The following is a 17,378-nucleotide window of genomic DNA, read 5'->3' as shown; positions in this document are numbered from 1 at the left end:
TTCCTTGACCACTTTAAGGTTACTATTTTTATACAGAGAAAGGTGTTAGTAACAGAAAAAGCTTTTTCCACAGAGGTGCAGCTCCATCTCTGGATGACAGTTTTGTTTGTTCAGTTTTGGTTTTTCTTTTAGGAAAGGTGTTGTGTGAGTGGTTTTTGTGTTCTGTTTTGTTTTATGTGTGGGGGTTTTTTTCTTAGAGAAATTACATACCTACTTATATACACAATAAATATATTCTACAAGTATATTTATAAAAATTAAAATATCTATTACCAGCAAGCACTTTACCTTGTGGTCCATACTGGCTCATTTGAGGCCCATAAGTACCACTTGAATTACTCTGCTGAAAGCTACCAATTCCAGGATGTACTTGGCCTCCAGGTGAGGGGTGTGGTGACATGGAAGGTCCAGTTTGCTGAGGTCCATACTGTGACATTTGGGGGTTCCTCTGTATGCCTGCCATAAAACCTAAAGAAAAGAATTGCCAAAGGAAAAATTAATATTTAGGAAACTGTTCTCTCTTTAAGGAACCTTTGACATTAAAAAACCTTTTTAGTTAATGTCAGACTAAAGATATGCACAACCCCACGGCTGTTGGTATGAACAGAAACAAATGTATCTCAGAGTCAGCAAAGCTGTCTTAACAACCACAAGCTGTACACAAGGGTCAAAACTTTTTACTTCTATAAGGAGAGACCTACTTAGTTACAAATGGCTGCTGATTTTAAAATTAAAACAATCTTTAGAAAAAAAAATTAAAGGCAACTATCTGCATTATAGTGGGGAATCTTACTATTTCTGGTTGGAGTACTGTAACTTCAAAAATTACATGTTTCTACCAAAATGAATATATAAATATAACATACAGAAATCCACTGTAAATACTCCACAAACTCTCCAGAACTAAAATTTCCCTTCATATAGACTAGTCATACCAGACAGAAAAAAAAAGGCCTTTTCAGCATGTTTTTGTGCTCTAAGTCCTTCTTCTAGTCTGTCCCTCACACATCTGTACTACATTCTCTCCTTCTTCCCTTTTGTAAATGTATTAATGAATGCCAATTTAATTTTAGGCTTAAAAACTGCAGCAAGAGATCTAGAGAAATGCTGTAAACTCTAGAAGCTTCATCAAAAGGAACAGAACTAAGACTATTAAATAGGAGAAGAATTATTTGTGGCAGGGTTTTAAACGTTTTCACGAACTGGGAAAAAACCTGCAATCCTGCCCATGAGAAGTCTATGCAGGAATGCTGGTTTCCTAACATTTTACCCTGAAAGGTTTTAGTGCTGCTTTCAATGTTGGAGAGGATGTGCTGAGGAGACAGCAAGTTGTTTTTTGGTTTTTTTTTTTACTGCTGGAGGATATCCACTTTCTTTTCTGTCCTGCTTGAATATTAAATTTCATCTTTGTGTTTCTCAGTGCAGTTATTATGACTGTGTCGAAGGACAGCATTTGCTCCATTGCCATGGTGCACGGTGTGGCAGGAGACACGATGCTCTGCTGCCCAGCTGGCCACCATCCACAAACAACTCAATGTTTCAGCCCATTCTGCAACTAGTTCAGGCACCCAGGCATTAAGGCAACAGAGAAATGATGTATTATTTATAAAAGGTGCCTGTTTCTGCCCCTCTCCATTAATTTTAGTGGCATGCGTGTGGGGAGGTGTGAAGTTGAAAGCCAAGGGACACCTCGCCTGCCAGCATTAATTATACCTCTCCTTATGTGAGGGAGGGAACAGAGCTAAGGTAAGAGCAAAATCCCCTGACAGTAAGTGGACAACTAGAAGCTGCTGAAGGGAAGATCAGAAAAAGGAAACAAAAAGAAAAAAAAAACCAAACCAAACCAAACCAAAAAAAAAAAAAAAAGGGAAAGGGAGAGGGAGAGAGGAAAAGACAAGCTGTGAAGGCAGACAGAAGTGCATGAGAGGAGGGAGAGGAAAGCAGAAGGATGACTCTCCCAAAGGGCCAGGATGTCTCCCACTGGTTAGAATCAAACATCACACCGACCAAACGCTCGATGCCTCGTTAATGAAGAGAGGTGATTTTTTCTGAGTCACATTTAGACACATTACCAAACTCCTAACTGATAAAATTGAAGTGCTACGGATCCCATGACTAGACAGCTTAGGGGCCCTCTGTGGGAACCACAGCCCCAACAAGCATACCCTGAACTCAGAATAAGTTTCCTATACTAGAGCTGCTGTTAGTGACATGGTAGGTGACACCGGGTGAATGATCTTCCCACCTTCTGCAGGTTGTCCTCACTGTACATACACAGGTGACAAAGCACTGTATGAAGGGGAGAGTATCCATGATGTAGAGATGAACGGTGCACTTTACCAGAGATCAGGTTTTGAGTCCAAACACACGTAAACACTTTTTGATCCCTCCATAAAACTTTGCTATATAGCATACTTACTCATCCACTAGAACTCCATCAGAGCGACAAGCTCAATGCTGCAAGTCATAAGGAGAAAAACCAGGAACCTAGATGATCCTAGATGACTGCACCCCCTTGTGCCCAGTTCTTACATGCTACAAGCAGAGTTTTCCTGATCTTTGTGCAGTCCCCACAACACAGGATTCGATCACACCTGAACTGCAAAGTCAGAGCGTGGCACCCACTCTAGAGAAAGCCTGACCACACACTGGCACAAGTCATGGACAATAATCAAGGATGAAATGGCAGCTTAGAAACTGGTCTGTAGTCGTTGGAAAACCCTACACTTCTGCAAAGGAAAGTTTGAATGACCTTCTCAACTTAGCTGTATTTTGAAACAGACCCCTCAATTTTTAAAATAGTTCCACTCAGTGCACAAGTCTTATTACAAAGCCTATGTCTTCTGCTGACAGTGCTGTAACTAATTTAGAAACCAAATACAATCGTATGTCTGTAAATGCTTGCATTTTCAACACACATACACCATATATATCACACTCATGGGATCTATTTAAATGAAAAATCTTGTAGAGGTCACACACACTAAGGTTTTTATTTATAAAGATACCAAAGCTACTTCTGCACCTAGTACAGAAGAGAGGGTTTTCTGATCACCACGGTCCTTTTAATCTATACGAGAGAATTTTCTAAACATTGTGTAATGATAAAGGTTTTTCAGCCCAGTTATTATCGCAGGCAGTACTTAACACCACAAGGATGGATGACACAAAGAAAAGTTTGTACAGACTGCAGTGATTTCCAGTGGTGATGCAGAAGGACTGCTGGTTGTTGAATTTAATGGAGAACATGGATTATTGGCTAGTAGAGAACATGGGCAACATCAGGTTTTGTCAGCTCTGCTGTTGTCAGGACTCCTGAAGGGAATAATAGTAAAGGAATAGTAAGTGAAATAAACGTTTCCACTCAAATGCCCTCTTCTTCAAGCAACTTTTAATTCTTTTCAGATGCTGTGGAATGGGCTGTGTAACATGTGAACAGTCACAAGTAAAAGAAATCAGGATCATTACTTGGCCTGGAGACTGGTGTGGCATGCTTATGTCCATTCAGATACATTCCCATTCAGTCCTGGTAGTGTTATCTGTATGACTCCTATGGGTGGTCCCTCATGCTAGCTTATACATGTCCTGAACCATGGCTCAGGGCGTGCTCACAGACATCAGCCAATAACACTGCAAAAAACCTGGAAGCTGGGAAAAAACCTGAAAGCTGGACTAGGAAAAGCCAGTCTTTCAACAGCAGAGATAACTGTGTGAAACCACTCAAACTGGCCTTAGATTACAGGGATTTTGATTAACACAAGAATGGAACAGACTCTCTAACAGCTTTTAATGTGGGACATGAGTTTCAGCATCACAGAAGGTGTGAGATCCCTCTCAAATGACGTTGGCTTTGCTATCTTCTCTTGAGCATGGACAAGCAAACAACCGAAAGAAAAAGGAAGCCTGAAATGCAGGAAGATTATCTGTGCCACATTATCTTCTGTCACTGTCTGTGTGGTACACTGAAGCATAGGTTCATGCTAAAAATAGGACATGCTCCAACGTCATTGCAGAGAGCACAGCAATTATTTTAGCTATAGATGGGATGTGGAGAAGAAGGCAAAATCAGGTCCTTACTGTGATCTGGATTCCATTACAACAAAAAGGAGTCTGTCCTCATCTACATCTGTGAAAGCCCAGTGAACACAGAGATCAGTGCATGAATTTGAAGTATTTCAAATATTTGCAGAGCTCAGATACCGCAGAGAGAAAAGGAGTTCCTGGTCAAGATGTTAACATTCTTGCATCATAAAGAGAAAACAACATCAATTCTAGAAATCTTATCAGAAATGAAAGGGAGCAGCTGGCATACATTAATTTTTCCCTATTTACAGAGATTTTCTATAGTGTTCAATTTCATTTTATAACTGATACAAAAGGAAGTAAATTTTCTTTCCAGAAAATTAGATCTCAGACAAAGTTTGCTTTTGTCAAGAAGGGAAGCAGGATTACATTAGAGCTGCACTGGAGTAAAGGCAGTGGGAGTGATTAAGCAGCCAGAGTCCATCTGACATGTCAAACTCTGTGACAGCAAGATGAGGTTTTTGTCTTCTAAATAAATTGCTAGGGAACATCTATGAGTTAAGATTTTTAAAACGTGCTCATCAGTGAACAAATCTACTTCCTTCCCTTAATATTAGTGATATAAGAGGTACAGATGATCCTCTACTTGCCATCACAACAAGAGATCACTTACTGGAAAAAAGCACTTGAGTGAATAAGCTATTTCAGGCATAGCTGAATGAAGTGAGTCAGTCAGAAGTATTCTCTGCCTTTTCAGTTGTTTCTTTTATGCTACATTTAAGTACCTGAAGAATGGCTGTCTTTATTAAAGCCCAGTTTAAAGTTGTAGTCATCTTTGCATTTCTTTAGTGGTAAATTAAACAGTGACATACTATTAACAGCACACCGTAGCTATAATAAAATATGTCTGCGTGTTCAAATAGAACATACACGCAAGGTTTAAAAATGGTCAGGTGGCAGCAGATTTGTCTTCTTTCTGTTTAGCAGAAAGCAATCTCTTTTGCAATAACCACAAAAAACACCCACCGAATGTGCTGGATGTTGATGTAAAATCTGAAATGGAATATTTCGATATTTTCAAGTCTTGGCTTGAATACGAAAAAACCTTTCCAGGAAAGCAGGAGCTCAAACACAAGGAAGTGACTGCTAAGTATCAAGTAATTCTGTATCAGCTGATGGATAGCAACTGTCTACTGGCACACACTTAACCCACAGTCAATGAGAGGTCTTTTGATTTAGCCAGAAGTAGTGCATTGATTTTCATGAATGAATTAAACCCGAAACCATGTGGAACACTTTTAATCTGAGGAAAACTTTGGAGTTTACAGTGCTAGCAGATCATCGTTAAATTACATATTTGATAAATAAAAAGATACAACCTGCAAAAAGTATTTTGTAAAAAAGAACTTATATAAGAAAAAAATACATCAGGCTATATTTTTTTCTAGAGAGGCATGCTTAGTTACAGAGCACAGGACCGAAAAAACTGAGGAACCTTTCGGAATAAGGAACTGCCCCTTGCTCAAGGGAAAAGGCTAAAGAAGGGGCTAGACTGGTTTATTACCATGAAAGTCACAGGATAAAAAAACCAGAACCAGACTGGATGAATTGACTAGCCATAAAATACTTAATAGAAAAATAATGTAAATTTCTCCACTTACAATTCAGCTCAAAATATTAAACATGAGAAGAGAGATATTTTTCACTACCTATAAGGGAAAACTTTCTGTGTGTGAGGAATCACAAACTTCCTATGCTTGGTATGATAGCAAGACACTGGCCAGTACCCTTGAGAAAAATGAGCAAATATTTGCACGCCCATGACACAGTCTTTGGCAGACTTTCCTTCCTCAGACAGCCATTAGGGTTATATTCACTATCTCAGGATTTTCACCAGAGAATATATAAGAATTGAGACAGATATAAAGTGGCGACTCCCAAATGTAGCTTGTCCATGGGTAAACAACATTGAGACAGATGTGTCAGAGTAAAGTTAAACAAACAAAAAACAATATTCTGTGCAATGGATTTAATAAAATTTGGCAACCCGTTAGCACAGCAGGATGCAAGGAAGATCACAGTGAGACTGAAATTCTCCCTACCCCCCTCATCTCAGATGGCAGGGACAGCTCAGAAGTCACTGGACTGGTGAACCACGTCTGGGCTTTTGCCCAACTAAACATATCCACAGTCAGTACCTCAGAGCACTGTGAAGAAACATCCAACAGAACAAGATTCCCACACCAATGAAGTGTTTCACTAATTGGAAGCACTGGTTACTCTTGCACAAGCCAGAGATACCAGGACTCTTAAATAAGCAGCCAGGTTTTCTCCACAGACTGCAACAACTATCTTCAAATATTGTAGGCAAACCTGGAGCTGAGTGGCTTACAGTCTGTAGGAGCTAAGAAAATAGTGTTGTGCCATTGCTTATGGGGGACAGCACTACCTGGACATAATCTACTTTCTGGCACAGGCAAAGAAAGGCATGGTACCTCCCTCAGGTGCAACTTAAAATACACATTAAAAAGGTCATAGTGAGAGAGATTTAGATACTGGGAAAAAAATCTAAGCAGACAAAAATTATACAAAAAACAGCAATGAAGAAACTGGGGAAGATTTGACCTGCACACCAGAATACAATCCGAGTAAATCAAGTGAAACCATGTGGGTGGCATAAGAAAATTGGCTTCTAGAGCAAGAAAGCACACTATTTCTTTACATCCAAGATTCCTCAGATCTTATTCTTATTTTCCAGAAGCCAGCCCTATGAGAACATGCCCAGCTGGACTAGTGACAGCACATATGAAACTCAATATTCCTGTCCAGTTAATAAGCAGGGAAAAAAAAAAAAAAATCAAATCAATAAATAAAACAACTTCACAAGCAGAAGCAAACAGTATTCTGATCCATATTTAGCACAGCTAAGTTACAGCACTGCATGAAAGTGTCTTTCGATGGCTCTGCTATGAACCTGTTAGATGTGCCCCAAGCAGCAGAACAACATGGGCAATGCTTAGGTACTGGATAAACCAGATGTTTCCTTATTTCCCTGATGATGAGTGAACACTTCTGATGACAAGGAACTTGGGCAACTGAAGGGTAGCAGCATAAAAAAAAAAAATGTACTGAGACCACAGACATACAACAAATTACTTCATAGGCTCTAACAAGCATTTTACTCATATAAAAGCTAAAAAGATTTTAAAATGCTCATTTCTTTCTCTAATCACAACCTACATTTTTTTAAAGATCATGAAGAGTTTTTAGGAGAAATTTCTTTACTCCATGAAAAAAAAACCCATGTGTGATTTCTACATTGAGCTTTTTTTTCAGCTCACATAAAACCATCTTCTCCAAGGCCACCAGTGAGCCATTAAAAGCATCTGAAGTTACCTGGGCCAGGGTAATGGTCACATAATTTCCCTTTGGTACCTGGACAATTTATTTTCATGTTGGCATCTGCTAATATCTACAGAACCACCACCACACCCACTCAATAAAGGATGATTCTTTGATTATGTGAAATACCAGCTATGGAAATTATCACCTTTGCAAAATCGGTGCTTCCTGCAAAGATCACTGCAGTATTTCTCCTTTTCACAAAGGATCAATACTCTTTCTAACAAAACCCACTGGACTATTTTTGTTTTTCCTTAAAAGTATTTTCTTTTATGCATTAATATCTATCTTGCAGCCTCCTCACTGTTTATTTGTCTGACTGCTTCTCTTCTCAATGTGAATAGCTTTGGGGAAGATGGAAACTAATGACCTAGCTAAGGTTTTAACCCAGACCCCCTAGTGTTTTACCAGCTGTGCTATTAGGTTAACTGGCTGAATCTCCTCTGCTTCTCTCTCTGATATTACAAAACCCGGCCTATGTATAGCATGCAATAATGTTTAATTTTTTCCCACCCCTAAACCTCCCTCTGCTACTGCCTAGCCTTGAAACTCATATAATCTATCATTGATAAATTAGAATCTGGGGAAGGATCAGACAGATTACCCAGATGGTAGCTGGGGAAGAAATATCCAACCTTTCCTAATGCAAATCTTGTGTAATGCTCTGTAATGTAAATTATAAGCACTATGCTGAGGGCAGAGAGGGAAAGAAAGTGGAGATGTTGATCCGCAGGCAGCCCAAAAGTCATTGTTCAGCCACCCCTCCTACACATACTTGTTACTGTTACATAACTTTAACAAAACACTTTTACTACAGTGCTTGGAAAATCAGGGTACCAGTGAATTGCAGCACAAATGCACCCTGCCCTGCCCTGCCCTGCCCTCCCAATTGCTCCCGAAGAGAATCCTCAATATCAGTAGTTAGCTTGGGCTGCTAAAATTAACCTGAGCAGCAACATGAAAAACCTGAGGAGTCCGTCTGCCTTGCACAATCAACACTTGTCTAAGTTTCCCTAATAACATGCAGACTTATGAAAATCATGGAGGAGAGCAAAGAAGGAATGGCATTTTTCAATGTGTAATGTGAAAGGCCTGCAGGCTTAATGGTCTAAATTTCAGGTTTGAAAAATTCACCCTCCCTGAAGACTCCTGTTCAAAGGTTCCATGCATCAACTCAGATCTTCCTTTTCATGAGGTAAATATATTGAATCCCATGAGATATATATACATATTTTCTGGACAAGACTAACATACGCATGATAAGTCTTTTCTGTCTTCCATACACATAAAATAAATTGTAATATTTTTTCAAAAATAAAAAATTGGTATGTTGTCCTCAGTCCCCAAATGCCTTCATCTTGGTCTTCTTTTACCATGATGTATGATTTGACTGATTTTTCGCTTTCTTGATTTGCAGCTGTTCCCTGATGAGTGTTTATTCTGCAGCCCTTTGAGATCCTTTGGGATGGAAGGAACTATCCAGTGTTAGCTATTTATACATTATATAGATTCCAGCTCACTGCCTTAACTTAAAAACCATAAAAAACCATAAAGGCTCCTGTATCAGAATGATTGTTATTTTTAGAAAAGCTTCATAAAGAGGTTAACTTAGGTACTGAGGGAAAAGAAAACCATGGTGCTACTGAACAGGCAGACCAGAGGCAGGTCCTAGTTTACAGGCCCTGATGTGAAGCTGTCCCAGGGACAGGGATTGTACTCAGTACTTTTACATTGAGCCTGGTGACAGGAACATCAACTGTCACTTTGTCAAGTTCTTCATCAGTGACTACTCGTGGCTTATCTTGCTCCCAGAGCCCAGAGGCAAGGAATCTGACAGCTGTCTAATGAAGTCAGTGGAAACTTTTCTATTGCGAAGTCTCTCTGCTGGCAACTATATAAACTCCCTCAGAATAAGTCAATTCTGCTCCCTAATTTAAGAAAAGAGAATCCCCAATTTAGTTTAAAAAATGAAATAAAGATTCATCCCCAAGTATAACAAGATTTAACATCAGCAGGAAGAAAGCAATGACCAGCTGCTAGTATAACAAATTTACTTGGGAGACCTGACTCTGGGTTTTGATTGTACAGATATTATTATCTACTTCAAATCTTACTTCTGCAGTTCTCCTCTCTCCCAGAGTGGCTTATCACATGTAAATCACACCCTTTCTTCCTTTGTTTCTCTTTGCAGATGGCCACAACTAATCAGAACAACCTTTTACAATCAAGTTAAAAATACAGTGCTAAAAATCAGTCACGGCCTGGTCCCTTTTAAAGACTATTGATAAATATGGTGCTTATTAAATAGAGAAAACGACGTATCTTTTTGAGTCACCAAAGGAGTTTAGCTCATGGCTCTACTGCATGGCTCTGCCTTCTCATACACATCAGTTCTGTTCTTACATATCATGTGGCTCTTTCATCACATGACTTGAGATGAAAAAGATGTGCTACGGTGCTAATGTGACAGTTTCAACTAAAACCTGCTTTTCCATCTTACAATGCACTTCCCTGCCTGTTGAGGACACAATTCCTCTAATCCCATTTTTCTGGGTATGAAGGTTTCCTCCCAGCCTGGCACAGTGTTCCTGCACAGGAGCTGGATGGAGCTCAGCTCCTCCTCACTGACTCACTTGGAGAAGTGCAGAAGAGGCACTCAAACAAACCTGTGGCTTTGCACGCAGTGCATGTCTCGAGCATCTTTCTTAAAGAGCCTGAAACACTTCAGTCGACATCAAGTAAACTTATTACCAAGTCTGATTTAACCTTAAGTGGTGTCATCGTTAACTTGGCAAGCAGAAGAATTTTAATGACAAGAATAATTTTATTCTCTAGCTCCTCAGTGCTCTGAATAGATCCCAAATCCCCAAAAGAGAGCAAAAAAGGTATGCTCACAGAGGAAGTCTTTTTAAGACCTGAGAGCAAACTGCAGTATCTTTTTTGTTGCAATAAGTATTCTTTGATCTGTTTTCCACCTTCTAGTTTCTTTTTTTTTTTAAAGATGAAAATAGATTTAAGGGAAAATAATCCCTACCATCAAATGTCAGTATTAAACCATATATCTGATCAGGAATTGTAGGTGCAAAACACTCAATTGCTTTTGTGTCTTCCATGCAAGCAAAAACATTTGTATTTTGTTAGAAGATACATGACAGTGGAATTTATGTGATGTCTGTGTACAAATAAGCATGCCCAGAAAACAGTTAAAGAGGAGGAAAATACCTATATGAAATCTAATGGGCAAATTAGGAAACTGTAGTTACAGGAATTCAGTTGCTACTTAGTGTTTATAGGGAAGCACAAAGAGAACATCAAAATGCCTGATCACATCCCATCTGTTACTACCTCTTGCTGGATAACATCTTAGCTGCCAAAAAAGCTATTTAAATTTACTACATTGCATGTACTGATAAATATCACTTCTGTGAAGATCTAATACTAAATAAGGACTAGACCTGAGGATAAAGTTTAGAAGTAGTTGTGTCAAAAAGATCCAAATTTTGCTTAGTATATAACACCTGTGCTCCTACAAGCCTGCAGTTTCTTACTCCCTGTCCCTGTCTGTGATATGTTTTTAATAAAGCACAGAACTGAACAACAATCCTCAAAAGCTGGATCATGTCAACAGCGGAACGAAATAAAGTTAGAATGGAAAGGATAACATAAGAGAAGAAAAAAGAAAAGGTACTGGGAGGAGTGATGGGGAAGAGGAAGGCTGCTGTTCAACAATTTTGGAGGTGCTTACTCCGGGCACTTTTCACATAGATCTGACAGGCACAGAATGGTGCCATGAAAATGCCTCCAGCAATGGAATACATTTTCCAGCACATCACAGCAGCTGCAACAGCATCAATTCTGCTTGCAATCCATGTCCAAACAGAAAAGTTCTCAGTGGTCCTATTTCAGCATATCTCAAGGACTAATTAAATCCTCATTACTATCTTCTAATTATTCCAGTGCTCTGGGATTTCACTGAGCAAGTCCCCAATGGTGCATTAGATGAAAAGGGTTAAATAACCTGTGTTGATTTTGAGACTCCAGATCTATTTCAGACCTTTAGCATATCATCAGCATTATCATGAATATTTAACTACATACCGCTGTGAAAATTATAAGGGGAAAACAATTAAAGATTTTTTAAAAATTAATTCTGACCCATATACATTTGCACTAATAAATAAGGCTTCTTTAAGTATCCCCATTATGAGAATGCTTGCTAGAGTAATAATGTGAAGTCATTATATCTATTTCCATTAAATTCAATGGTTTTCAGGAGCTCCCAAATCACTATTTTAATATTAGAATGAAACCCAACATGTACATATCCAACTCTGTAAGCATGAAAAAGACTACTTAAAAGTAGGTAAGTTTTCTAAGCTTTTTCCAAATTAGGTAAGGAAGCATTCATTTCTGCAGGGGTAAAAGTGTCTATTTCACCATTCATTTGACACATGTTCTCCTATTAGTGTTTGCATGGGTGAGTATTCATACCTACAGATGGACATCTTACAAAGTAAGAGTGGAAGTATATAAGCTGATGGGTAGTAGGAAAAGATTCTTTTTCATACTGCAGCTTCAGGAAACTGATTTAGGGGGTCAGTTTGTATATGCTGAGTTTCTTTTTGATCCACACAAACTATTTCTAGCCCACTGCGCAGTTCTGGCTACTAAACATATCCTCAAAGTGCAGCTTCCAAAACCCAAACAAATGAGGTAATTAGGTATACAGCTAAATACAAGGAACTCAAGCAATTACGCACCTCTATTATTTGCCAAATGGTTATGGCAGCTGTGGTATCACCACTGCCTTACCTCTGGGGGCTGACGTAACTTAAGTTTTTAAAAAGCTCTGACTTCAATAAGCATACACACACACACAAAAAAAAAAATCAAAGCCCTACTTGTGATCACAATAAAGAACAGCCTGGAGTGGCTGTATCAGAAACAAACAGCAAAACATGCAGCCCCCTTCCCCTCAAAAGCATACCAAGTTTCAATGTGTAGCTTAACTAGTTCTGACTACATTTGTATGTGGTATCCCCAGGTAAAGGTAACTGCTGGGACTCAGCAGCAGTTCAGGGCACATGCAGGTGAGTGGCCCTGGCCACTCTCCCTTCTCCAAGAGAATTCTGACCTCAACCCTGCACAATCAGGCTCCCTCTGTCTCCAGAACTCTCTGGTTCTAACAGTCCATTAAGGTGTATGGGAGTTACTTCAAGACCCAGTACCCTCAAGGACACGTAAGCCAAGACGTAGATTACGCACATAAAAGCACATATAATTTCTTATTGTCTAGGCAGATTCTGTGTATTGGTAGAACTGAAGAAGTTTTCTTGATTGAGCATCAAACAGTGGCCATTTACCAATTCTAGGACAAGAACAGAAGTGGGCTGCATAGAATAGCACACTCTGTTTATGCTGAGCCAGGTCCAAATGTCCTACAACTTGAGCACGATATGAAAAATTTTTAAGTTACTTTCAAAAAGTAAGTATATTTTATGCTTATTACAAAAAGTATGAAATAAGCTACATAAAAAGCAAGCTGAAGAAGACAAAAAATCCAATCCCCCCCAGAAGTTCCTACAGCTGTACATATGCACATGTTATTGCTCCTCTCCTTCCACACACAGAATGCACATGTAAGAATATGCTCCTTGCTTCAAGCTGAAATATATGAAATGAGATGTATACTCTTAGGCAGGCAACCATAAAAATCCCAGATCTGTGCTGAGGAACCACGGAACACAGAGTACAATATAATCAAGCACTTCCATAAAAAAATAAGTGCAAACTTAATGGTTCAAGGTAGTTGGTTTAATGTCCAGAAGTGCTACATATCAGACTCCATCTGTCAATCAAGTATCTCGCAAATAACATTTTTTTTCAAGTACTGAGAGCAGATTCTGCTAAAGAAGTGATTACTAGTTTTTTGTCATTCAATTCTCTCTCTAAACAAGGAAAGAAATGTTACACAATGCTAAAACAAACATTATCTTATCCTATGAAGGGTCTCTGGGTTTTTGCTTAAATTCTGTTTTTTGGTTTTCTTTTCTTTTTGAGAGAAAGTGTATCAGTAAGCCAAGAGTTTGAATTACTGTAACAGATGCCCACAGATCAGGTGTCCTTAGCAGCAACGATTTTCTGCTCAGGTTTTTATCAGTAAATGACAAGCACCTTCCTTTTGAGTCCCCTTAGCTCCCCCTCCTTCCTTTCTTCAAGTTCAGTGGAAACCAGTTCAAGCAAGCAAAGGAATCAACTAATGTAACAGCCTTTTTAAAAGGTGAAATTTTCCATTTCAAAGGAGCCTCTAATCAATGGCAGGGTGCAAAAGGGAATGCACGCATGTTTATGTGAGAATAGCACAGACTTTGGAGAAGCTTTGGAGAAACATGTTATGCAAAATCAATACGACCTACCTAGTTACAAATTTCATATCTGCTGCATAAAACAAATGGACTTACTGTACAAACCGGGTCATAAGGATCGTGCACCCAAAGAGTAAAAAAATTGCAACATATTTTCTCTAAGAACACACCCACAATTCCCACTCTCTTCACAGAGGAAGAACCAAACTAAATCAACCTGTTAATTTTATTTCTCTCACTGTTACTTACTTGGTTGACTTCCCAATTATGTCAACTGTCTTACCTGCCTCTCCAGACCATACAATGACCCCCAGTTTCCTTTACAGCAGTCAAAGACAGGTTCAACACTTCCAGCTGTGTCAGACCTACCTAACTCATCCTCCAAAGCCAGGTGAGGAACACAAAATACAGAAATAATTATTACTGGGCAGTGTAACATTTTGTGCTAATAGCTAGCCGTGCCAGGAAATGCACAAATCTTTCTGAGACGTTTGGGTCTTTCTTCAAAGCCTCAACCTGATGCATTCCTGCTGCCTTGTTACATTCTATCCCACAAAGCATCCTGGTTTTTGTATTGGGTACTGAGGCCATTCGTTTTTTGATGAACACGTACATTATTCTAAAAATTTTTTCAGGGGAAAATAAGTCCCTGCACTAGCAATTGTGTACAAAGAATGACCAAAAAGGAAGGAAAACAAACGAGATGAGTGTGGAATTCTGTTTCATGTTCTCATTAATCAGTCTTCCTGGAGGAGAGGACATCCAACACAGAAAAATAGCAAAAATTAAGACTCTCTCTTCTTTTGAGTCCTCTTAGTTGCTCCTGGATCTTATCCCAGAAATTTGTCATTCTGTGAGTTCAACTTGTTTCACTGTGAGAAAACTTCTAGTATTTATGGTATCCCCATATGGCGCTAGTTGGAATATTTCTGGTAGCAAGACATTTTAGGAGGGGCACTTCATAAATAACTCCATGTTTATCACAGTTATCATGTGTGTGTTTTGCAAGCTTGTCACTAGCACAAGTTAACCACTGCATGGACAGGATGCCCAGTTTACAGCAGTTGGTCATATGTAGGGCCACACAGCAAAGCTGTGACAACTGTCTTTCATGAGCTAGAGAGGAAGTAAGCAAAGTAAAAGGGTTTAACATTTATAACTGGTAACATAGAGAGAAGAGAGAGAAAAAAAAAAAAAAAAAAAAAAAAAAGAGCTCTGTTTATTTTTGTGAGCACTTGCTAGGAAGCCCCCTTTTAGAACACTGCAGTTGCCTGCAAGGTTTTCCCTTGCAAGATTTCCACATCTTTGACCTAAATAGCTGATTTCCTTTTATACTTTAAGATATTTTTATTCTAGAACTGGCCAGAGGACTAGCTATTGTGTCCATACAAAGATTTCAGAGATGAGAATTTTAAGAGCAGTAGAAGAACTGCAGTGCTTGTAGCTAGTACTATTCCTATAGAACTCAATTCCAAGACAGACAACGAAAAGTTGAATTCTCTAGTACATGACACAAGTATTTACAGCAAACTGCCTTTATAATCTGGGCATTCACTGTATTTTGGAGAAAGCCCTGTTTCCAATCACATTATGGTAAAACCTGTTATTCACTTGCCCTTTCCCCAGAAAATGAAACCCCCCAAGCCCTCTACAATGAGGACTGTCATTATTTCCCTGGGAAAAGAAAAGAAATACCAGGAACTCTCACACTGCTAATGTGTGACTTAAAGCAAAAGCTGCATTTGGCGCCTACTAAAAAAGCCCCAACACCTAACAAACCTCGGTCCTGTGGCATTGGTGACTGGCTCAAGGCAGGGTGGGAGCTGGATTCTGACTGGCTGCCAGGAGGCTGCGGTGGCATCTGACTGCCTGTAACACACAGAGAAAAAAGGGAAAACAGACTTGCTTTTAACATGGCAATGCACAAAACCAGGCTTTGCTGCATTTTTCACCACTCTACATCAAAAGAAAGTTCCAGCTATATAAGGTAACGACAGAGCTCAACAGGTCTAGTCATTTTTCCCCCCCTTTTTCCTTTTTTTTAAAAATTTTTAAACCCATGGAAGAATAATACATAAATATATTTAGCAACAGGCATGGCAAAATCTTCAATTATGTATTAAGCGAATTCCCAACCTCACCAACATGATCCAATTTATAGCTGCAGATCTCCTGACACATAGTTCTGTTACAGACTTTAGCAAAATCCAAGTCTGCTGAACAATAGGGCTCATCCTGCCGAGCTTAAACTGGCCTCCAGCCAGGCAGACATGGACTGCTGCCAACAATATTACCAATAAAAAATTCAGTCAATACAAAAATTACTAACAACAACAGTTTAAAAAGTATTCCAATGAATCAGTGGGCTTAATACTATTACAATGCCCACACAGAATTAGGGAATAAAGAACAATATGTAGGTGCACATGGGAAAAGGGAACGATGTTTGAAAGAGGTCAGACAGAAAAGGTATCTTACTATTCAAATAAAGGCAAAAAGAAGATACTTCATTATTAAAATATCCATCCAGAGCAGACAGACCCATTTTTATAGTCTCATTCAAAAGACGCCCATCTGGTTTATCCACTGCTGTCTACCCACCCAAAGAAGAGCAGCACGCAGTGCTGTCTGTGAGGCTAAACACATAAAATCTTTCCTTTCAGTATGACTGGATAGTAAAGCAGTGCTTACTGTACTGATGAAAGTCACTCCTCTAGTTCACCATTCAACGTTATGTCAAAGTTATGTCAAAGCAGAGAGGTCCACGCTACCACCCTTGCACTGCCACCCCATGGGGCTTTGTGCCCAACAACCAATATGCCACAGCCTAAGCAGGAGTAAGAATGAGACATGGATGTCCCCTGGGACTCCTCTCCCCTGATGCTCTGAGACGTGCCTGCTCCTGACAGCTCCAGTGGCTTGAAGACCACCTCAGGTTAGGCAGCAGCTATATACTTCAAGCATTTAGATGCTGTAGTGACGAGCACGGTATAAATAGTAGCAGACAGATTTATACCCTTCATCCTCAGAAACTGCTCAGATTGTTTTCCATTTGAAAGAAATGGAAAGAATAAAAACACCCGCAATAGATTTGTGCCTGCTGAGACTCATTTCCTCCCGCTCAGCAGCCGCCCCTCCGCAGCAGCAGGAGCGAGAATGCCACGACCGGTTCTGGTGCTGGGAGCCCGGCTGGCGGGGGGGGGCAGCAGGGGCTGCTCTTTCTTTAGAGAGATGAAGAGCCCCAAGTTGGACACAAATGGAGGAAAGTGAACGCGTCTGCTCTACCCCGTCCACTTCGCAGCCTCAAAGCAATTGGCTCTCAGCACCGACTGGAGAAAGGTCAGGCAGAGAAAGAACAAAAAGAAAAATCCACGAAATGTGGAGTATAACCACTGCCTGGCTATTCAGATGAGGTGCGTTTGCACTAAAAAACATGACAGTCAACATTACTGGGAGCAGCTGTGACAACTGTCTGAGAGATGCAAATGCTGGACTAGAGGCAGAATTGCTCCTCCAAAAGACCAAACATGCCACTCAGCGCCCGAGGCTTCGGGATCCACGGCCCATTCACGAACTCTAAGGCATATG

General features: G+C 39.7%; 1 protein-coding gene across 7 annotated transcripts in view; it reads right to left on the bottom strand.

Moving 5' to 3' along the window:
- The window catches only part of ARID1B (AT-rich interaction domain 1B), a 329,115-nt gene that overhangs the window by 67,631 nt on the left and 244,106 nt on the right, over positions 1–17,378 (bottom strand). For all 7 annotated transcript variants that reach the window (XM_071740628.1, XM_071740632.1, XM_071740629.1 and 4 more), the window contains 2 exons: positions 15,570–15,659; positions 289–468 (listed from right to left, as the gene is read on the bottom strand). In XM_071740628.1, coding sequence (XP_071596729.1) covers positions 289–468; positions 15,570–15,659 — 270 coding nt within the window. The remainder of the gene's footprint in view (positions 1–288; positions 469–15,569; positions 15,660–17,378) is intronic.

The sequence above is a fragment of the Heliangelus exortis genome, chromosome 3 (genome assembly GCF_036169615.1).
Source record: "Heliangelus exortis chromosome 3, bHelExo1.hap1, whole genome shotgun sequence".
Taxonomy (NCBI): Eukaryota; Metazoa; Chordata; class Aves; order Apodiformes; family Trochilidae; genus Heliangelus; species Heliangelus exortis.
The sequence above is the reverse complement of the archived record's forward strand: the minus strand, read 5'-3'. Positions and strand labels throughout refer to the sequence as shown.